The sequence below is a fragment of the Varroa destructor genome, unplaced genomic scaffold (assembly GCF_002443255.2).
Source record: "Varroa destructor unplaced genomic scaffold, Vdes_3.0 BEIS01000005.1, whole genome shotgun sequence".
NCBI lineage: Eukaryota > Metazoa > Arthropoda > Arachnida > Mesostigmata > Varroidae > Varroa > Varroa destructor.
Window position 1 is genome coordinate 16523237 of NW_019211458.1, and position 22706 is coordinate 16545942.

The 22706-nt window shown below is 47.6% G+C and overlaps 1 protein-coding gene across 6 annotated transcripts in view; it reads left to right on the top strand.

Moving 5' to 3' along the window:
- Positions 1-22622, top strand: part of CtBP (C-terminal binding protein) — a 41332-nt gene extending 18710 nt beyond the window's left edge. For 4 of the 6 annotated variants that reach the window (XM_022809047.2, XM_022809048.2, XM_022809049.2 and 1 more), the window contains 3 exons: positions 15858-17250; positions 20404-20535; positions 21381-22622. In XM_022809047.2, coding sequence (XP_022664782.1) covers positions 16452-17250; positions 20404-20535; positions 21381-21805 — 1356 coding nt within the window. In that variant the 5' untranslated portion in view covers positions 15858-16451 and the 3' untranslated portion in view covers positions 21806-22622. Of the gene's footprint in view, positions 1-14215; positions 14237-15857; positions 17251-20403; positions 20536-21380 lie in introns of those variants that run through there. The other 2 variants (XM_022809051.2, XM_022809054.2) reach the window with 2 other exon arrangements.
- Positions 22623-22706: the final 84 nt, after the last annotated feature.

Consider the following 22706-nt stretch of genomic DNA (forward strand, 5'->3'; position numbering starts at 1 on the left):
ACGACAGCGATAAAGAAAACGGAGATCAAGTTCATATTGTTATAGTTGTCGTTGTGTTAAGCGTATTCTTTCTCGTCAGTGACGCCGGCTCATGAGCTTCTGTTTCCGTTCCTCTTATCAACTGGAGATTGATCGGCAGACCGAGCACCTTTTTCCTCATTTTCAACCCTTCACGACTGTTGGTATTGGCCGACACTGTTGTAGTTACGTGAGTTACGTACAGCCCACCTCTCTGCCGGTCTCGTTGACTTTCTGTCGTTTGTTCGTTTGCCGGCTCTCGCTGCCTCGCTCACACGCTGTCAACCTCCATCCGTTCATTTGTTGTCCTCGCTGCATCGTCGCTTATGCTTTTATTGCTGCCGCTGTTGATGTTACGCCGGGTGTTGACGATATAGTCGGTCGAGGTGATGCTGGCCGGTAGCGCTTGCGACGCCGGCGCACCATCGGCCCTTGCCTCCGCCACCCCCTGCTGCTTCTTCCACCCACCACCCTCCGCCCCACCCCCAAGTTACTACAGAAAATCAGGAGGAAGAGGAGGAAGGACGATAGGCAACGGGTAGACGACTCCCTTCTGTCGGTGTCATAGTGGCAACGATGACGACGGCGGCGGCGGCGGCGACAGCAGCGCTTGCTACAGCTTTCGTTCAGTGGTTCCTCTTGTCGCTGTTACTGGTGTTGTTGTTCATAGTGATAAAGGGGATGATATGACGTGCTTTTTTGGGACGACTGCATCATTGTCATGGCTGTTACCGGTGATGTCGGCCGTCGCACTGACGCCGGCGGCTGACGATGCTCTTCTTTCTACCCTCTCTATCCGGTGCACTGGAATGTTCCTAGATCAAGTCGGCTGCTGCTGCCGCCGTCACCAGTCATGTCGTTCGATACGGCTCAACAGCGAACGGCGACGTTTGGGGGGAGGGATACGGACAAAGATGAAGAGAGAAAAACTGAACACGACGATGTTGGTAAAGTGCGACCAGTTTAACTGGTATATGGTGGAGTAGCCGCTGCTGACGCTTCTGACGCCGCTACTATCGTTGCTGTCGCTCAATAGCTGGCAGGCTGTTGGCAACGCTTTAAGTCGGGGCCGACGTCAAAACCAACTGAACTCGGAACGAGTAAACGACATCGCTGCAACAACATCGACATCGGCGGCAAGCAGTGGCAGCGTCCATAGAAGAGAGGCGAAGTAGTTAGTGCGAACAGCGGCTGCAGCAGGCACAAAGTCGGATTGAGACGCGATGCTGCGATCAACAGGAAACAACAATAACAACGACAAGAGAAACAGAAGCTCAAAAGAAAACGATGATAGTGCTGATGATGCGAAAGAGGCGAGACGTTTGGGCAGAGGATGGCTTTGGTGCCGTTCCCGGTGACCATAGCGATCATGCTGATGTTCGTGTGAGTGAGGATGGTGGTAATGATGATGGTGATGACAACGACGGCGACTTCAGAGAAGAGGAAGATGCAGAAAAAGAATACGAAAGAAGAGCGCTCCTGACGACGAGGACGACGACAACGAAGAGGAACGAAAGCCAGTGAAGTTAGCGAAACAGCAACAGATGCTGAACCGGCAAAACAGCGCTATTCTAAAATAGCAGAACAGCGTGAGCGGGGCACAGATAGACAGACATCGGAATGACAAGCTCTTTGTTTTTGGTTTTCCGCCGGATTAAACTCGGTCCGAGTGTCTGCGCTCGTGGCATCGTGACGGACCCAGGAACGAACGAAAGTTACGGACTACAAACGACAACTAAGAAAGGACTAGTCTGAAGGTGTTGAGAAGCAACAACTTTGGTTCGTCCAGTAGCTCATCCACCTGAGCTTACTGCCCCATCGCAGTTCGTTCCGTTGCCAGTGCGACGATAATCACAACAAGTGGCGAGTAGGATGAGACGGTGGGCATTCTTTCCAGTAATAATGACGTTTCTGTGGCTTCCGCTCATAAGACAACAGAATACAACAAAACGATGCTGTCCCTGATCAAGTGCTGCATCCAAATGGGCTGGCTGATGCTGGAATGGCGTGAACGAAAGGATGTGAAACACATCCAGTAGTAGTGGCAGCAGCGATGCGACGATGACGACGACGAAGGCTTTTTACCTTACTTTATGGGGAAACTCCTCCTAGAGGAGAGACACCAGGCGAGCAAGGCTTCAGCGGGAACGAACTGAGGGGTACGAAGCGCGGAACTGAAATACGAAATAAGGACCAAGTGAACGAAGCCACGTTCGTAGCTGGCGAGGGAAGATGTTGAAGAGATCAATGGAAAACAAACCTATACTGTGTGTAGATCTATGTGAATGTTTGTGACGACATAGCCGTACCAAATACTACACACGCAACGAAAACAAGAAATCGCAGAAAGGAAGCCTGCAGTAGAACCGCCTTTGGTGTATTGGCCTTCAGCGTTTGAGGACAATCCGCAATAGCAAAGTAAATATGGAGAAGACGACGATGTCACAACGTCTATTGGATGCAGTATTTGTTAGCAGCAAACGGCACCACGCTAAGAGACAGACATTGGCCAAAGATAAATATTACACGGATTTTACCAGGCTGAATACGAAGTCCCGTTCATGTTTGAATGTTTTTTTGCTAATGGCGGTCTAGCAAGCAGATGTAACAGAAGAAAAAAAAATATGATAACAATGCCTTAGTGTCGTTGCTGGTGGCGGCAAGAAGCCAGTTGACATATAAAAATACTTCGGTATACACCCGATTGGCGCTATAGAAATTATTGGCGCTCACGGGCGCCTCGTAAGCTTACTGGGAAGGTGTAGGTAATAAAATAGATCACCTATACAATCGCTGGTACAGCATTATGCAGGGATCAAGTTTTACGTACGGATCACACTCTAGTCTAAGGGATAGTAATAAACGCCTAGAAGTAAGGATTGTCTTGGATGATTAGAATTATTATTAAGTGGCGGCGACTTCACAGTCGTGTAAATCACGAAAAGTTCATAGAGTGTGTTCGCGAATAATCGCAAAGAGTAGAATGACTGACACTTCCGAGAAATTTCCTCAGTATATATTTTTAACATATTACTCAGCGATTACAGCTGGGTTTTTTCCTTCTAGGGATGTGTATCAATTTTTCAGAAAAAGGACGGTTGCTATTAACCGCGATGTGGGTTCGGCGTGGGCTTTTCACAATAGTACGCCATACGTATAACGTCGTATTTTCTCTGTAGAACGATTTTTCAGTTTCATTCAGAAGCTGTTACTGTTGATTACATAGCTTTTACTGCCAACAATGCTGGTTACCGCCGTCCTATATTGGGGGTAACATTGTCAGTGACCGGAGCCCGACCGTAGTCTGCAGTCAACGACGTTTTCTACGCTTTGCCATTAGAAACACTTCGTTGCCCAAGAGTAGAAGAGGTGAGAGAGTCCCGGTGTTGTTCTCAACGTTCGGAGAGGTGGGTCTCTGCGGGTTTGCATGTGCGAGTTTGAGCAAGCAGGAGCATTTGAGTTCGGGAGAAGGGGCATTTTGCGCTGCTTCTGCGCTGTCGAGGGACTTTGTGCCGCAGCAAAACCAAAGCTTGGGCTCAGTCGTGTGGCATTTTCCTGTACTCCCAGCCCACACGTGTTCTCTCTTTATCTCTATCTCGCACTTTTTCTGTACGGGTGTTTCTTTCACCTTTCACTCGGTGCTCCGTTCACATATGACCTGCCGCTTCGCCCACTGCTATTCCTTCCTTACAAACGGTAGCAGACAGTCGTTCCTATGCGCGTCTCCGAAAAGGGAGAAGAGGTTCCACTTGAGAAAGTCCGCTTGGTTGTTTGCTTGTCCTTCTGTTCGCTGCGATATCTGCATAGGGTGGCGCCCACTGCACCTTGGCGCAAACGGAAAATGCTTCTCGTCGCGGTGATGGCTTGCGGAGTGGTACTAGCAACGATCTGGCCTGTAGTCAGCGAAAGTGACGGCGGGATCACCGCTAGGCTGCCCTGAAAGCAGTCGCCGGAAGGGGTCGCGCTAGCTGAACGGCCTCAGGCAGGATATCAGAAGCGCTTAGGAAGCAAAGCGAAGGGCAAAGGACTGAAGCCGAGCCATACCAGGCCATAAGGACCACCAGCAGCAGAAGCAGCCTAGTCGAGTGGCACAGCGGTAGTCCGCGCAGGCATTTGAGAATTGCAACAGAAAGACAAAGATAGGGGGGTGTCAGAGTGAAAGGACAGGGGCCCGACTAGAGCAGTAACAATAACAACAACGCCACCATGACCATCTGCAACGGTTGAAGCTGCGACGACGACGACGACGATGGCGGTGATAACAACAACAACAACCGGACGATGAGATGCCAGCGACGTTCGTTCATGAGGGCGGAGATACAAGTCGGCGGCAGTGGAAAGATGGAAGGAGGGGGTCGGATGGCGCAAAGAGAAGACGCAATAAAAGCACCAGCTAGGAGCAGCAAAGACTTGAGGCAAGCGAAAGTAGAAAGAGAAAAATAAGAAGAAGAAAGAAAAGACAGCGACCCACAAGCAAGGGTTCGTGGCGCGATACCGCTTTGAACTCGGAGCTCGAAGAGGGCTGGCTTGTGCTAGCTGCAAGAAAGGGTCTCTCTTTCTGCCCCAACTGCATGGATGCCACTATTGTGGAACCAGTCTGTAGTTGCCGATGGGAGTATAAGTGCTGAAGAGTAACAGGAAAGGAAGACACTAAAAGCAAATGCACTTCTCGAAGTTTCGCTCGTTTCTTCGTTCGCTCGTTGTATTTCCCACAGAATGAGTATCGACCTATACATGCTATTTCTTCCTCTCGCTGTTACTTTGCCGCCTTCACCCCTGTTGGATAAACGGACGTCGCACAGCCTCGAGGATCTCCGTTAGCAAGGTCTCCTGCATGTGCTTTCATCGGCAGCAGCTGCAGCTGAAACAATAGCAGCAGCAGCAGCAACATCGTGTCCATCACACACAGACCCAGACCAGACATGCCGAGTCACATGCAGACATTCAGCCCATAGAAGCGCACAACACTGTCACAATATACGATGAAAGTTGTAAGCGGGTTTTGTTCGGGGAAAGGGAAGGAGGGAGGCAGATGGGCGAGTGCGTGGCTGAGTGCGCGGCCGCTTGACGCTCTGCTTATATTTGGCAGAGGCCGGACCTATTCGCAGTGGCCGGTCGTACGTGCTACGTATACGGGCGCTCGTTCGTATTTATGTGTGTCGTTGTATGGCCGTGGCCAGGCGAAGCGAGACACGCCAGCAGTGTTTGTTTGGTACATTGATGGTAACCAACACAGGCGTTTTTCTTCCGCATCCACAAAGAACTGTGAGGGAGAACGAAGCACGCAGAAATAGAGCCAACATCCTCACTACACGACACTGGCGCATAAGAAATGGCCGGTTTTCTCACTACACGACACTGGCACATAAGAAATGGCTGGCTTCCGCTAGCCACGACTCCATGAGAGGTAACGTGGCGGGGAGGAGGGATGCGCGAGGTTGGGAGTGGTACGATGGTAGCTGGCTTTTCGGCAATCAGCGTGATGGCAGCCTCGCACCGTCACTGCGGAAAGCACGAGCAGCAGCAGCAGAAGTAGCATCGAGCCGGTCAAAGACCGCGCCATAGTCACAGTCGACGATGGAGGCGGTGGTAGCTGCGGCGGCAGAAGCATGAGTTCGCGTTGGACGGGACTCGCATAGAAGAACTGCTTCGGGGCAATAGAGTTACAATGGAAGCTGACTCGGGAGTAATAAAGAGAAGGGAGTTATATATTAGATGATGGTCGCTCATGGCGTACTGCTGTTGTCTGTCATGCTGCTTTCGCTATTGCTAACATTACCGCTAATGTTAGCGATGTTGTGTTCTGCAGACTATAATAGCACCTTAAACATGATAGTACTAGTAGTTGTGGTAACGAAAAGTAAAGAGCAGAGCACAGAGCCTGATACAGACAGACTCTGAGCCAATTAGGACTCGTTCTTTTATGCCAGTGAACTAGGTTTGTTGGATATCCGTTTTCGTACAACGGCGCAAACGTATTTTTCGTGGAACTTCTTTAAAGTAACTGGAGCCAAGAAATCGAAAGAGTGACTCGGAAGATATCTTGTTGAACAGAGCGCGTTCTCTAATGGTATAGTAGCAAGCCAGCGAGATATTTGTCATCCGCGGCCCGCGTTATTCCTTGCCATAACTGCCGCTTTCTAACCTACGTATTTTATGTACTTACATTGCTCTATATAACGGGTAACTAACGACGGAAATGTGTGTGAAACTATGTAATAAGTAGTAACAACCCAAGATAGGCAAACAGCTAACTGTCTGTTGTCTCGCAGACAGGCAAAGCTTGTATAGAAATATTTCTAGGACCAAACGCGGTATTATTGCCAGGCAGCGTCAACTGGTGTGCAACTAACTGTCTCCTATTGCTATTCTTCGTGACAGTCTGCTTGCGCCGATTTTCCACTTTACGTCGCTGTTGGTTCTTTAAGTTCCATGGCTTCCGCTCTTATCCTCGCTTCCCGCTCCCCATAACGGAAGGCGGTAGTGAAACAGAAAGAATCCGAAAAAAGCTTTGCACTTTTGTAAGCTCTGCTTGATTTGGTGTTAGTTCCTTTTCACGCACGCTGAGCCTTTTTTTTTTCTATCGGACTTCAACGCCAGGACTTCTAAAACTCATGAGTGACAGTGGTAACGGCAGTTAGTAGGTTTCCGCCTTCGTTTGTTTCTCTTCGTTTCGTGCTTCGTTTGTCTTTTTTGGCGGTAGCGTTCCTTTTCGCGTGCTACTACGGCGCCGTCTGTAGGAGGGCCTAGTCGTATCGGCGTGCGACCCCTGTACGAATGCCACCATGTTGGTTGCCATCTACTTCTGGCCTGATAGAGAAAACTTTCTTGGGAGTTTGTGTATTGGAAGCATCTTTCTTGTTTCGACAAGTTCTTTTCCCTTTCTTACGGCAGCTTCGGTCGAGATCTGTTTCATGTGATTTTACCGTGCTGTCAGTTGCGTCTATCTTGTGACGACATTCGGCTGCTAGCGCGAATGCTATCGGCGCTCTGCAGTGCCATAGAACGGTAATCTCTTTTTTGGGCTTGGAAAGTGATCCGCAGGTGGTTGTAGTTCTCACTAATACTCGTGCCATACAGTAGGGAAGAAGAGACCGGCCTTTAGGGCTCGGCTGGGGAGAAACAAAAAGGTATCAAAACGGGGCACGAGGAAGTATGCTGACGAAAACTGATGGCTATGATGGACGGAACAGTACGCAGGAATTAAGAAGACTGGATGTCCTCGAAAAGAAAGCTGTGATTTATGCCAGGCTAGACACTATATAAACACGTCCTTATATGGAAAAAATATGGAGAAAATAAATCTAACGTTTACCTAAGCAGATAACAACAACAAGATTAGGATTTGGCCAGATGTGTTGCCAGTTAGAGTTAGTCTGTCGTGAGAGGAACAACTAGAATCCGTCTTCATTTAATCGGGGGTAATAAAATCTGCAAAAATTTTCGATCCTTTGTTTTACCGCCCTTTCACCTGCTGCTTCTGATGTTAGCTCTGTACAGGAGTAATAATATGTTACTAGAGGCGTCTTGCTGCGCACACCCCTTGCAGCTGTGGCTTACAATTTTGGCAGTAGGAGTAACGACACAAGCAGTAGCCGTCGGAGTAATAGCAGACACTCGGGTAATTCCCAAAAAAAGGAGAGTAGACGGAAGAACAGGCGTTTGGCTAGGCTAAAGTTGTGTTGCCATCGTCTCATCGTCGGTTCAAGGGGCAAGAGTTGCTTCCCGCTTGTCCGCCTATCACCCCATCCCTTTGATGAAAACGAGACAGTCCTGTCTGCTGCTGTCTTCGGCAATTGAACCCCTCCGAGCAGTGGTGGTCAGCTGAAAGAAGGATCGGATTAGACGGACGGAGCAGGAAAGAGCTCTAGTAGCAGCAGAAAAGATCAGGATGGAAGTAAAACGAACGAAGGAAAAGTCGTTCGTTCAGCGGGCTGCTTGGCCGCCCAGTAACTCGCTCACTGGTTGGCTTGCACTTCGTTGTCGTTGTCATCGTTGTTGATGTTAGCGTTCACTTGGGCCTTTTGCCGTTTGCTGGCCGCCAACAGCATAGATACTTGGTATGGAGATCGGGCCCAGTTGTGAGCTACTGTTACCCCTGCACGAAAAGCGATGGGTGGTGGTCGCTGGGCATCAAAGACGGCAATGGTGGTAGCGATGCTAGTATGTAGAAAGTCTGACGGTCTTCTGAGTACCGAGGGTGTGGAGAACTACTGGTTTCTTACAGGACCGGATCGCTAGCCGGTTCCCTAGGTTGTCCGATTGCCAGCCAGCCCCCTTGGATGGTGCGAGCTAAGGAGATGGAGCGAGACCTCCGGCAGGCGATGGTGCCGGCAGCACTAGCAGCATACACACGACGATGAATTGGCAACCGAAAGAGGGGGCTTGAGAGCTGTCTGGGAATGGGCCAAGAAAGGAAGTGGTACTGTAGAAGAGACAAGGAATAGGGGAAAGAAGTCCCGGGGCCAAGGAGCAGGGCACGAGACAGCTAGCCGAGCCAAAGTAAAGTCTAAGCAAGCAATGCAGGAGTGGCTTGGAAGGACGAAGACGGCAATAACAACAACGAATCTGTTCGACGGCAAGAAAGAGCTGACAGAGGAGAACGAGCTATGTGTGATCTGTTTCAGGCTGATGTTGCTGCTGCTGCTCTCGCCCGAAGTGCGGCCCTCTAGGTCTGATTGTGGGGTTGAAGTCAGCTATAGCAGAGTCGACTGCAGGTTTAGCCAAGCGCTCGTTCGCTCGGTTGTCTGGTTGCAGGCAAGCAAGAGTAACCAGCAAGGGGTTTAGGGAAGGACCCGAACAGGGATATAGTGGCAGGAGGAACGTAGCAGGCATTATCACCGCGTTCCTCTGTTCGACGCTGCTTGAAATGGGTCTGCTCTGCTCCGCAATGGCCTCTGCCTCTAGCTGCCTTTGCTCGGTTCCAGCCCCCTGACTGGCCTCACCAGCGGAAGAAGCAGCTGCGGGAGCGGCTGCAGCCCCTCTGGTGGTAGTAGGGCTCCCGACCGATAAGAGGAGTCTCTGCAATGTGTTTTCTACCCCGGTTCCTGTCTGCTCATCGTCCCCGATGCGTGCCTGCCACACTCCTCGCTATGGCTGCTACTGCTGATGGTCGACGGTCCCACTACCGCCGAAGCCAAATCAAAGCCGAGGTCGCCGTTGCCACAACGGAGTTACAGAGAGAGGACGCAAAGTGAGGACTGCATATACTAGCGGGTGGCGAGTGACGAACGGATGTTGCCGGGTGGATGGCGCAGGGAAGAAGGGTGGAGTTAGAACAGCGAATCGGTTGCTTCAAAGTCTGTCTCTGTCTGTATATCGGTTTGTCAGCTGGGCCGTATGTCTGCGTGTGTTTACCGGCATGCGTTTGCATCTGTGTGTGCGTATATGTAGAGCCCCGAAGGAGTACGAGAGACCGACGCCCATCAGCCAGGGATTCTCAGCAAAATGGGGGTCGGTTGGTCGCTGATCTCTCTGTCTATCTGTCGACTGTCCCTCCTCTTCCCTTATCCTCAATCTTGCGCTCTCTCGTAGCCTTGCTCCTCCTCCCCTCCCGCTCCCCTGCCTAGCCATATTCAGTACTACGTCCCGTGTTTCTGTGGCGAGAGTGGTGGTCTACCCCATAAGATATCCCCAAACCACCAGCCCAGAGGTAGAAGCTAGGAAGGGCAGTTTCCTCGCCCGTTTCTTCCATTCTTGTTTTGGCCTGCTCGCCTGACTGCTGGTACTGCTACCATCACTGGTTCCTTACGGTCCGGCCCAGTCTACCCCCTTTCCGGACTAGCGCCGCCTTCTGCAGTGGGAAACACCTACTGCTTCCTGCCTTCAAAGTTAGTTAGGGAAGCTTTCGAAGGCCTTCTCTGTCTAATAACGGGAATTGAAGTTGTCGTCGTCGTCGTCGTGGTAGAACGGAGACAGATGCTATTGCTATAGTGTGTGCAGCAGTTAGAGAAGGTAGTGTCTGGTAGTTCGCAGGAGTTGTACGAAACGACGAGCAACGAGAGATAAGCTGGTAGAGGGGTCGCTAGAGATCTCTGAGTGTGAGTCGGTGGACAGGAGAAGGCCAGCCAAAAGTTTAGTGGAGCTCAGCTATGTATAGCATTTGGCGAAAAGAGCTCGTAATTGTATCCGATTCGTTTTTGCATTTCGACATTTATATCTACACATAGAACATATGTAGGCAACCAAACAGTAGGGTCACCAACTTTGACTTTTTACGGTATAGAGGGCAAGGTTTTTTGAAAATTCGCTTGACACTGAGGTGGAACGGCACAAGGTTCCTATTCTCTAATAGTCACCCAACTGGGAATATAGTGAATAATGCTAGAATTAATTCAAAATGTGTCTGATTGCACAATGCAGGTGCAAACATGTTTGCATAACTTGTTCTCCTGAAATCTGCCTTAGCTCCTTACATCATAGCTAGCGCTACAGCTTACATAAGAAACGTGCGGAGAGTCCCGGCCTTGTGTTCGTCTTCGAGGGCAAAGTCTATGCAAATCACCAAAGAATTTGTTGAAAGACTAGGAATACATGTAAGAGCCTGGTGCATTGAGTACTGGCTGAATGCCAGTTCAAAAGGATCTGCTGATCAAAATCAGGCTTATAACGAAGAACGTGGCGACGGCATCGACGACGAATGTAACAATCGATGCAATGTAGTGTCTGGACAATAGCCAATTCGGGTGAATGGCTGTTTTCCCAAGTGATCACACGGGTGAAACCTGCTCTTTCGCCGTAAAAACTCCATTTCGAAACATGAGCACCGTAAACGTGTTTAGTGATTTTTTGCTTAGTGAGAGAGACTCACCCTTCTCAACAACGTCGTTTCTGTGCGTGCCGTGGCTAAAAGTCTAGCTAACAAACAGCTTGTAAAACAATCCTAAAATTTTGCCCTTATCTGTCGTTTGCACAGGCTATGAGACTTAGCCATAAGGTTGCGTTTTTAATCAATATATGATATGCGAAGTAATATCAATTATGCGCTGTTTTATTTATGTTCAACTGCATTGATGACCCCCTTGTTTTGCGAACTAACGCAACGTGTTACAGCTTGAGCGGCAGCAAACTAAACCACTACAATTTATGCTTCTTTACAGTGGCGATTCCCCATATAGCAATGGAGTAATAAGGTATGCTCTGTTCGAAAGACATGGCCCATACTGTGCAGGTCTATTCGACCTAACAAACGCTACTGTTTACTATGTTATCCCGCTGCTTCTACTGGGTGAGCCATCTAAAATCTTATCCCCCGTCCAGCTTTTCGAATAGGCCGAGGCTGAATGTCACTCTGCCGAATGGCTTGCAGCTGGTTCCACAGTCATTGTCAGCCTACTGGGGCAGGAGGACGCCCATAGATAGGGCTGTCTGGCGACTCGGCTATCGCCGGAGCTCATGAGCCCCTGTACGCAGGCACGGAGACTTAAACATACATTGTTATCATTTAGAGTATGCCAGAAGTGGCAGGGGTGTTTATTATGGCAGTTCTAACTGCTCCTTCGGCCTGCTGGTCTACCCAGATCTACCTACTTTCTACTGAGCAAGAACAAAGTCCACAGCTAGAAAACGATGAGAGGCTTTAGTCGTGGAAGTGGCAACTGCAGCAGTCACAGCGCCGAATATGTTGTAATTTCTATGTGGTGCGCAGGCCCAGTTCACCATGTAGAATCGACTGCTGCTGCTACGTGCCTTTGAACGCTGCTGCCCGGATTACCCTCGCCTAACCCACAGGCTTGCGTTCCACGACCGATTCTCGGCCAAGTATCTTGTGGTTATTCTACTGTTAGTTGCCCTTGTCTGTCCCGAACCAAAGACAGACTTTATGCTTACCTTGGTCTGTCCATAAAAGGGGGGAGAAGGGTACTCCTACTTAGTCCGAGTTCCGGTTGTGTGTGTATTGTTGTTCAAAGAGCGGGCGCGTCTGTGAGCCTGTGACGCTATTGCTGGTGCTGTTATGGATCGCCCTCCTGTCGCCGGCACCACCACAGAAAGGGATACACCATCCGACATTAGCCAACCAACTGCAGCATAAACAGTTTTCATTGTTGTTGTTACTGCTACTGCTGGCGTCGTTGCGGCTTGTGAGCTTTTTCCCCGTCGCCAATACTCATTCACTCACAAGCGAGTCTTTGTGCCTATCTATGTTTACATCATGGTTGCAGACGGCCTCTCATTTAGTGGCGTTCTCAGTCGAGTCGGCTCGACTCGATCTGACTGCCCTGCTCGTTGTCACGCGTAGTCTTCATCTTATGATAGGTTCGCTAGTTGGGTGATACCATTGCATTGGCCCCTAGCTACTGCCCAAGGACTGATGGCTCCGAAAATCCAGCAGACACTGGCTAGACCCCTCGACAGACAGTAGCGACGGTGGCTAGCTAGCTGGGGGAAGGGGACAGGTCCACTCAATTCTCTCTTTCACTGCTGCTTCTACCGCGGCAGGATGTGGTGGGGTTTCACTCGTTTCCAGTATCGATAGTCGTACTGCTTTGGCCGGTCACGGGTATGCGGAAGACAGGCGTACACACAGAGATCACAGGAAGTGTCAGGATGCTAACGAAAAAGCGAGAAAGCCGAATCCAGTCGTAGGATCTAAGAGCGGCAGCGCTGGTGCTGCTACTGCTAGCAATAGCGGCGACAGTGGCTATGATGATGTAGTCATCGTAAGCTTAAGGCTTCAGGGTAGAGCGCTCCCTGATCGCACAGAGGGAACAGAAAAAGGACAGCAGGAGTTAAGGGTAAATTGGCACAAGGCACGAGAGGGAGGCCGGTGACTAGGAAGCAATGAAGAGCTGTGATGTTCGGCTAGGAACAAGCCTAGAGAGCAAGCGGGCAGCGTAAGAAAGGCGATATATTGGTATGTGAATGGAAAATAGGCTCGAAGCTGCTTCCTTTCAGGGAAATGGTGGGATTTAGGAAGTGGGACCAAAGGGAGCTTAGGTAGAGAAGTTCGGGTATAGGTGTTGCCAGCGGAGCTTCATACGATCGTGGGCGAAAGGCTATCGCTCACCGCGACGTTATAGCGGAAGAAGAAAAGGAGGAAGAACGGAGTCCCGCTATGGTTGAGGCGGTTGGCCTGGCTGGACGCTGCAGTCACTGGTACAGAGTAGATGCACACCGGTACTCCGGTCTGTGTCGAGTTGGGCAGCGGGCTGCTTTTGGGTTTCAGCGTATGGATCGAGGTACGGGCTATGGCGAAAAGCGAACGAAGGACCCGGTGGCTATTGTGATTGCAGTGGCATTTGCTTCCCTTCCGCTTACCAACCGTTGTTCGTAGCTTGCTCCGGGGAAATTGGGAGGTAGTGATAAGAATAAAGGCCAGCTGAGTTGGAAGGGCTTGCTAGGAGATGCTGGAAAGAAATGGCCTGTCTGGACGAAGATATATAATGCTGGCTGGTGAGTGTTTCAGTTGCTGTGCTAGCTGCAACCGGCATTGGCGCCATAACAGGGACTCAAAGAACCACTTCGTTTGAAATAAGTTGATGTCGTCATGTAGGCTCGGTACGAGTGTACAACAGTAGTGACTCAACTCGCTTCTGGCTGCAGCCTGGTTAGCAGAGGTCTGTCCTATCTGGCCTCCATATGGCTATACGTATCTTCGATACATACGCACTGTCGGCCTCTTTGTAGTAGCGAATGGGGAAGAGCAGCATGTAGTTGTGAGAGGGGTGAGACGCCGCCACTGGACCTGTGCGGAGATGGTGGGGATAGATCAGCGAGCTAATCAGACGACACTCCCACTACAGCTTGCAGAGCACTGAGAGAGGGATGGGCTACCAAGAAGTAGGAGAGATACAAACGAAACGACTTTGATGGCAACTACGCAACAACAACAACAAACCGCTCCGGTGGGATTTGCCTGCCGGTTTTCTTTAATTCTCCCTCTCCACCTATTCTGGCCGTTCAGCGCTTCTCTGTGTGTAAGTACGTGTGCTTGTTTCTGTCAGCCAGCAGGCTGAAACGTCAACGAACGGTTGCTGAATCAAGCTGGTGTCGGAGGTCCAGCTACCACTAACGATGGGAGCCCGCCGTAATCATCAGCATGATCACTGCTGCATCGAGCTATACAGAGGGAAGGAGTTCGAGGCTAACGAGACGGAGAAAACTGACGGATCTTGAAGGAGAATTTGGTTTGGTCGGCTATGAAACTTCACGTTATTTGACAAACGAGAGGTGTCAGACAGTTATATTGTGACAATTGCTACATTGCTATAAAGCATACGTGAGTACTCATGTAAAGGAACCGGGTAAACGGAAGATCATTAAGCAGGCAAAAGAGATTAAAACTGTACCGGTAGAGCAAATATATCTAATATATAGTGGTGAAAGTTTAGGGTATTCCAAATGACGTTTGACGAAGTTTGAATGATTATTGACTTAGATTTTTATTTGTATATACTTAATAAGGAGATTGCAGAAAATCTACGGGAACGTCTACGTTTTACTCTTTCTTTTACCATAGGTCTTCGAAATTATTTCGTTGTGGTCGGATATAAGAGCGGGCTATTGGTTCACGAACTTCAAAAAACATCCAGCTGTGGCTGACGATTGTTAAATCGTCCAGTACTATTGGTTTTCTGGCGTAGACCATCATTTTCAAAGTTAGAAGGAAAGTCTGTTACCGTGAGATCCAAAGAACGGGTAAGGTATTCTATGAGACCTATTCGTCCAACCCATCTCTTTGGAGGGTATTTATTGGAATATGCTTTTACATCACGACGATATTCTGCAAATGCTTTGTTCTATTGGAAATAAAACTCGCTATTTTGTGTAAGTTCTTCCGAATACGTCGTAAAACGAATTATTGCAATAAATTCAACAAAATTTGCCATCAAATGCTGTACCGTCGAAAAAACAGTCTGATCACACTGATGCCACACTTGCAACTTGTAACTTTAACATGTGGATTTGTAGTTGTTCCATAATTGTTTTTATGTCGATTAATTGAACGATTTAATTTTAATGCCGTTCGTCGTTTCGAGCAATCCTTATCACTCCGGATCGTCTTCATCAATAGCATGTGCCGTTGTCGGAATGTAGACTTTCCATTTACATGTTTTTGATGCGATAGAGACTTACTTGGCTTGCTGATATCAAGCTTAGGAGTAAATTATCTTACAAGTTTTTGGGGTTTTTTGTTATAACTATGATATTTTGGTTAATAAAATACGTATGTTTTCAGTGTTTCGGAACGATGCTTATAAACGTTCTAAACAGTTCTCTCCGGTCAAAACTTATTTTCTATGCGATTGATTCAGGTCTGCCTGAAGCTCGCCGTGATACCGCCTACTACATTTTTATACTGCCAATAGGGTTCTAAGATAATTTTTTTCAGTTTGAGCTACTCAGTGAGAAATGGCAATTAAAGAAGGAAGGTATTGAGCAATTAATAGAATAAGACCATATCACACGATAGTGTATACATGTTTTTGGGGCACCTAGTATAAATCGATATCATATTTTGCATAGTTGTTAACGAAGACAAATGATGGTAGGAGATCGGTTCGTGAATATTATGAAGAATAATATTTTTTAATACAAGTACAAAATGGCTTCCATTTTTAATACTGAGATGTTCGATTGTTGCAATGCAAAATAAAGATATGTACAAAATCCCGCGACCTACTCAACACGTATTAAAAACTACAATTCATTAACATGGTCTCACGTATACACAAACGCATCATATATTCATGAAATATACGAATATGTAGTGTTTGAACTTGAGTCAAATATATATATATATGTTGTGATAATACATGATGATAAAAATCGCGACTATTGTTACCAGACTGTTTCTTTTTTACAATGGTTTGCTCGTATTTGTGTGTCCGTTCTCGCAGGTAGTAATGGAGATACCTGAGTGCCGTCTGCAGAAGGAGTGGAGGTGAGTGCGGTCTACATTGAGCACCGCGCCCCCTCACAAGCGAGGAACGTTTGTTTCCCAGCCGTCCTAGCGGTTGGCAACGTTGGCCAACCGACCCTGTTTAAAAAGAGAACTCGACTGGTGGTTGCTGGCTATCAAGCACAAAGCAAGCAACTGAACAGCTTTTGAGTGACGGATCACACCGAAATCGCTGGTAGTGTTGATCTAGGTGGCGACGAAGATAACGGTGCTTGTGCATAGTGCGTCTGTGGCTGGTACAGCAGGTGCTGCTTTTGCTGTAACGTCCTGGCCGTGAGTTCTTGAGCATCGTCACGACCAACGACGCAGGCAGTGGTCAGAGGAGAAGGAGGCTGGCGCTCAGTTGGTAGGAGGGGCGCCGTTCTCAACGAGGGCACCGCCAAGCGGTCCGCTGGCTTCACCCCCGGTTTCGGGCGCTCTCCCGATCTGGGGAGCGGGCGCAGCAGGTCTGCTTCCGCTAGCGCAGTTACCGCAATTACCGCAACTCCCGGCGCTGTCGGTGACCTCGTCGACGGTGTCCGGTGGTGCTTCTATGGACAAGAAGAAGAACCCTCTAAAGAGGCCCCGCGTAGACCAGCCGCCCGCGCTGCCCACCACTGTGCCGCGGCCTCTAAGCAACGGGCCAGCCATGCACGCGCGTCCACTTGTCGCCCTTCTCGACGGGCGGGATTGCTCGGTCGAGATGCCGATCCTGAAGGACGTCGCTACAGTAGCCTTCTGCGACGCGCAGAGCACACAGGAAATCCACGAGAAAGTGCTCAACGAAGCGGTTGGTGCACTCATGTGGCACACGATCACACTGACGAAGGAGGATCTCGAAAAATTCAAGACGCTAAAGATCATCGTACGTATTGGGTCGGGCATCGATAACGTCGACTACAAGGCCGCCGGCGAGTTAGGTATCGCTGTGTGCAACGTGCCCGGCTATGGTGTGGAGGAGGTAGCCGACTCAACAATGTGTCATATACTTAACCTGTACCGCCGCACGTACTGGTTGGCAAACATGGTTCGCGAGGGAAAAAAGTTCCAAGGCCCTGAACAGGTTCGCGAGGCGGCGCAAGGCTGTGCACGTATTCGTGGTGATACGCTTGGTCTCGTTGGTATTGGCCGCGTCGGTACCGCTGTTGCGCTTCGAGCTAAAGCATTTGGCTTTAACGTGATTTTCTACGATCCGTACAAACCAGACGGCGAGGAAAAGAGCCTAGGCCTCGCACGGGTGTACACCTTACAAGACTTACTTTTCCAGAGTGATTGCGTCTCACTGCACTGTACCCTGAACGAGCACAACCATCATCTCATCAATGAGTACACCATTAAGCAGATGAGGCCAGGTAGGTTACAAACAATTAGGTTATTACAAGCAAATATGGCGGACTTTGAGATTGAACGACTTTTGAACTGGTTGGTCTAGAATGATTTTATTTAGAACATGCTAAAGATAGTCTCCTTTGCCTTGGTCAATGACTTGTATATTTTCTACACATTCGTCCCAACGTCCTGGCAGATTTTGGACAGCCATATATTGTTCGTGTTTCTACATATAATTTTTCAACCTATGGCTTCTCGAAATGAATCGATAGTGGAGTATGCTGGCACGCCAGCTGCCTTTTTTAGAGCCCAGGAAGCTCCGTAATCACACAGACTTACATTGGGAGAATAAGCAAATTGAATACGTTCTATATATGCCTTTGTTTGATCCAGGAAGTGATGAAAGGCATGGCAATGAGGTTTGACGTTGTCATCAAGTAACCATAATGCGTACGTTGCCATGCCAACGGTTCATGAGTCTTTTGAGGGATTTGAGACTGCGAACTAAACTCATTGTTTTATTTTCGGCGAGTACCTCATATTAACAGATGACTTTGATGTTCCTTGCAAGTACTATAATTACCTTACGTCTGAACGTATTCAACACTTACTGAACTAGTTTTATCTATGAGACGACGCTTTTCTTCTTCTTGGCCCTCTCTTTGGCTGGCGATGAAGATTAAACCAGGCCTCATTTACTAAGTTCAGCTGGCTTTCACTCAAGTTTCTAGAAGACTGGAATATTTACCAGCCTAATTTCATCTGCTAGCGGCGCGAAACATTAAAGAAGTCATTAGGGTAATATTAGGGTAGTCACTGGGGGTGATATTAGGATAATATTAAAGAAATCATTAGGTAATCGGGGGGGGGGGGTATTAGGGTAACATAAGGTTAAAAAATCCCCTACCTTCACCCTCATTAGTTCCCCGCCCACCCATATTATATATATATATATATATATATATATATATATATAAGACTAATATTAGGATATTTGTTAGGGTAAATGATAAAAAGGAGTGACATTAAGGTAACATTAGGGTAATATTAGGGTAATTATTGGTTGATATTAGGGTAGTGCCATGGTTATTACAGATAACACTAGGATAATGTTAGAATAGTACTAGGGTGATACTAGGGTATAATCCGAAAGTTATTGAATTTCAAAGCCTACCGGATAATAGCCTCATAAATGCGATATTCACACAATAGATGAAGAAAAACGTTCTGTTATATTTTTTTATTATGCAGTTTACTGTCATTTGTGGTGGTAATGAGATCTAAAGCTAGCCTCTGGAAAGGCAAGCCGTAGTCGACGTTAATTCTGAGTCTGCTCTATCAAAATACACTGGTGCAGTCTACAGCATATAGATATTACAGAAATTGTTATTATTAATCCTAACTGATATAATTAGCAAAAACGAGTATCCTAACAACATAGTTTAAGTTTGCTTTATTGTTTATTCATAAAATAGTTCAAGGGGTTTGCCGAAAACTCGCAAGGGGAAGACTTGATGGGACAGTGGAACGAAGAAGGAAAATAGGCGAACAAACCGGATTTCTTCGTGCCATTGCGGCGATTCATTATCACTGCTGTAGCCGATTTATGAAATTTTAGCTCCAGTTTTCTGCGTTCGCTATTGTATTTAATCTAAGGTGCTGATTGCATGCAAATTATACTGGCTCTTGCCCTAGAAAGGGGGCAATACTCTGACACCACATACCTGAGAAATCTCTACTTTTACTATCCTGTGCCAGTCGCTTACAGGATACTACAGCCCATCGGCTTGTGGGTCAGGGCAATGCACGTAAGCCAGAAAGCGAAATAAAAGATACCGACTTTCTTGGCCCAAATGGCCGCGGGTTGCTAGGGAAGGAGAAATACTGGCAGAACCTTTACGAAAAAGAAGCTAGGGTAAGGACAGGACCCGGCCTGAGAGTAACGGAGTGAGTTAACGCGACCACGGGACGTCGCTGATGTTCCCGCTGGCAGACTATTCTGCATGTTACCACCAAAGAGTCTTCTCGTCTGAGAAGACGATTTCCGACTGCAACAGTTTTATGAAACTCCCGCTGACGCTCATCTCACTACCCCCCTAACCGCCTTCTTTCTTTCTTAGTTATATCGGGGGTAGATTCCTTTTTGGGACGGTCGTTACTGATCCAGTTCTTGACTCCAAGGAGAAACGGGTGAACGGACGACATCTCCCTGAGGCAGTGTATACACTCCGACAACCCCATCAGGATTCCTGTTTTGCTGAAGAACTGCTGAAGAAAAAGAGTGGTTGTCGATTGGGGATAAGATGGAACGCGAGTGATACTAGATGGCGATGAGGAAACCGAAAAATGGAATGGGAAGCAGAAAGAGACAGAGAGAGGAAGGGTGCAAGCGAACGAAAGGGCGATAGGGAACGACTCGGATGGGTTAGTTCGATGCAGGTTGCATCAGGTTAAAACGTGAAGCCCAGTGAATGAAGCTGAGTGAAGATGGGGTAGAGAACACGCAAGCGGGTGCAGGAAACAGTTTGGCTCCTGGATAGCATCAAGGATATGCGGAGTGGGGTTACGGTGGACGCTTTTCGAGGCAGCCCGAGGGACTAAGTCGCAGGAGAATTTTAAGCTCATGCTCGAGCTCGACGAACAGGCGAAGAACTTGCACCCTGTCGCTCCTGTTGCCGGATGTTCTAATATAGCTCGGTACCCGCTTTTCGCTCTCGCTCTCTCTCGCATTGTACGCTAAGCCGCAGAGCTTGCTCTTCATGTGACGACGCGGCCTTTGTCCACTGTATTGTATGCTGACTATCGGACACAGTTGCGGGACTTGAATAAAGAATTTGGTTCTGCAACACGAGAAGGTTGAGAGAAAGCCACTTGGGTTATAGAAGGATCGCTCATTAATTATGAATAGTTTGTGCTTACAGCATAAGTGATTATTTAATTAATACTAGTTAGAAAAAATGAACTGGAACACGCCGCTCACCTCTACATATGGCGTCTCTTCCTCAAAATTTCGGTATCAAAAATACGATTAAGCGTGCTACCCCCGAAATAAAATGAGCAATGCTCAAATATAATACCAGTAATATTCATGCCTCACCCTGCCTTCCGCCTACATAATATAATGCTAAATCTGAGTAAGGTTAGTCTAACCTTGTTTGACATTTCTCTGTTTACAGGCGCTTTCCTTGTGAACACTGCTCGAGGAGGTCTGGTCGAAGAGAGTGCTCTTGCAGCTGCCCTCAAAGATGGTCGTATTCGAGCCGCCGCCCTCGACGTCCACGAGAATGAGCCTTTCAACGCGATTTCAGGTCAGCATATTTACGGCTACAGCATAACATTTCAGCATATTTCCATTATACCACTTACATAATCTTATCGATTCTTTTGTTATGAGCTTCTATGCTTAGCTCCCGAGCCAGACAGCATACATATGAATGCGTACGGTTACAATCTTGTTGCAGATTTTGCTCAGCTAGTGATGAATTACTCATACCCTAATAGTTAATTGTTTGAAATAAAGCAACATTACAAGAACTTTTCCCCTGTCTATCCTCAATCATCCGAATTTTTTGAGGTCATTGCAAATTTTTAATAATGGCGCGCTAATAATTTCATCTTAGAGTCCAAAGACGAAAACAATTTAAGCAGAAATAAAGAACGCATCAAAGGAAAGCCACATTATGAATAAATATACAGGTCTTAAAAAACTTAGTATTTACTAAAATGAACTGAGTCTGCATACACACGTTCTCGTCGTTGTGGAAGCGGCACAAATATCCGTAATTGTAATGATTTATTGTTCCATCTGTCCCAACAAGGACAACAGCGTATATCATAACGCTGTGTCCTCCTGGAGACGTATGACATTACGCTCAGCCATTTCCTTTTTTACTTTCATCTATTTTTGATTTTATTATAGTGAATGTATTTGTCCTCGATATATATATGTACATGCATTATATTGATATTACCATTTGATTGTGCTATGCAAGTGTCTTATTCGTTTTTTTTTAAACTTAATTGAAACGAATTCGACGATAACACAGATAGGATTATGCATGCATGCGAACGCAAAATGTTATTATGCTTGTTTCCCTTATTCTATACTCCCCTGGCTTTGGCTTGCGTTGTCGACCCTGACTCTTACCCACAGGTTCGTATCCCGCAGGTCCACTGAAAGACGCCCCCAACCTCATTTGCACGCCACACGCCGCCTGGTACTCGGACGCATCATGCACCGAACTACGTGAGATGGCTGCATCGGAAATCCGCCGAGCGATCGTTGGCCGTATCCCCGAATCGCTGCGAAACTGCGTCAACAAGGAGTACTTTGGCCCTGCCGGAGGATCTGGCGCTGGACTTCCACCAGCGCTGTCTGGACCCCCGCCAACGTTCGAGCCTCCGACCGGTCTCAATGGTATGTCGCCAGCAACTCCCCCAGCGGTTCCTGCCGCACAGGTTGCTCCACCAGTGGCTCCCAATCTACTACTGATGCAGGCGGCCGCTGCGGCTGCGGCAGCCCAGGCCCAGGCAGCTGCCGCTGGTGGCGGTAGCACCACACCCAATAACTGCATGTAGTAGTTATGTTCAAGCAGACGCTAAAAAAGAAAATACTGAGCGCAGAAAAGACGGGTATGAAAAAAGGGTGACGGCGAAGTTGATGAAAAAATCTTAGTTAATAAGGTTAATGTTGTCTCGAAATAAGCCAACATTAATTGCCGAAGCCGAACAGCAAACGCAAATAGCAAATAGAATGAACAAGAAAATGATAAAAACTACTGCGGTTTTGAAATGAGTGAAAAAGATGAAGAGGAATCGATGGTGATGATAATGACACTAATGATACAAATGAGATGTGAAATGTGAAAAAGAAAAAGGCAGAGCAAAAAAGAAAACTCCTCGAGAAGATCATAACATAATGAACATAATAATAATAAATAATAATAACAACAACAACAACAACAACAATAGATTCAAAGAGCAAAGGGAAGCAGTGGAGAATTGCGCCCCTTGTAAGCGCGGCCGCCATGACAAGAGAAGGTGATTTTGAATTTGTTTGAGGTAGGCGACTGGATGGATGGGTGGATGAATGGATAAATGGCTGGCTGGAAAGCAAGCACTGTCATTTGTTCCTTTCAAAATATGGTCAGATTCCATGATGTTTTTCCACGGTTCTGGAAAGAGAGAGAAGTCATCAGGAAAATGATGAGGCCGATGTTAGATGACACTTTACTCTTGAGCGGCGAAACTCTAACAACAACAAATACATCATAATTGAACATAAACATGAACATTGAATGCATATAGTGTGACATTATTGTAACAGTGACGGAAAGAAAGAACGAGAGCGAGCGAGTGAGAGAAGGGAGAGAGAGAAAAGGAAGAACCAAGCAAACCTATATATAAACATATAAAACAAACAAATAAACACAACAGGAACATCTACAATCACCACAACACGCTCCTATTATCATATATA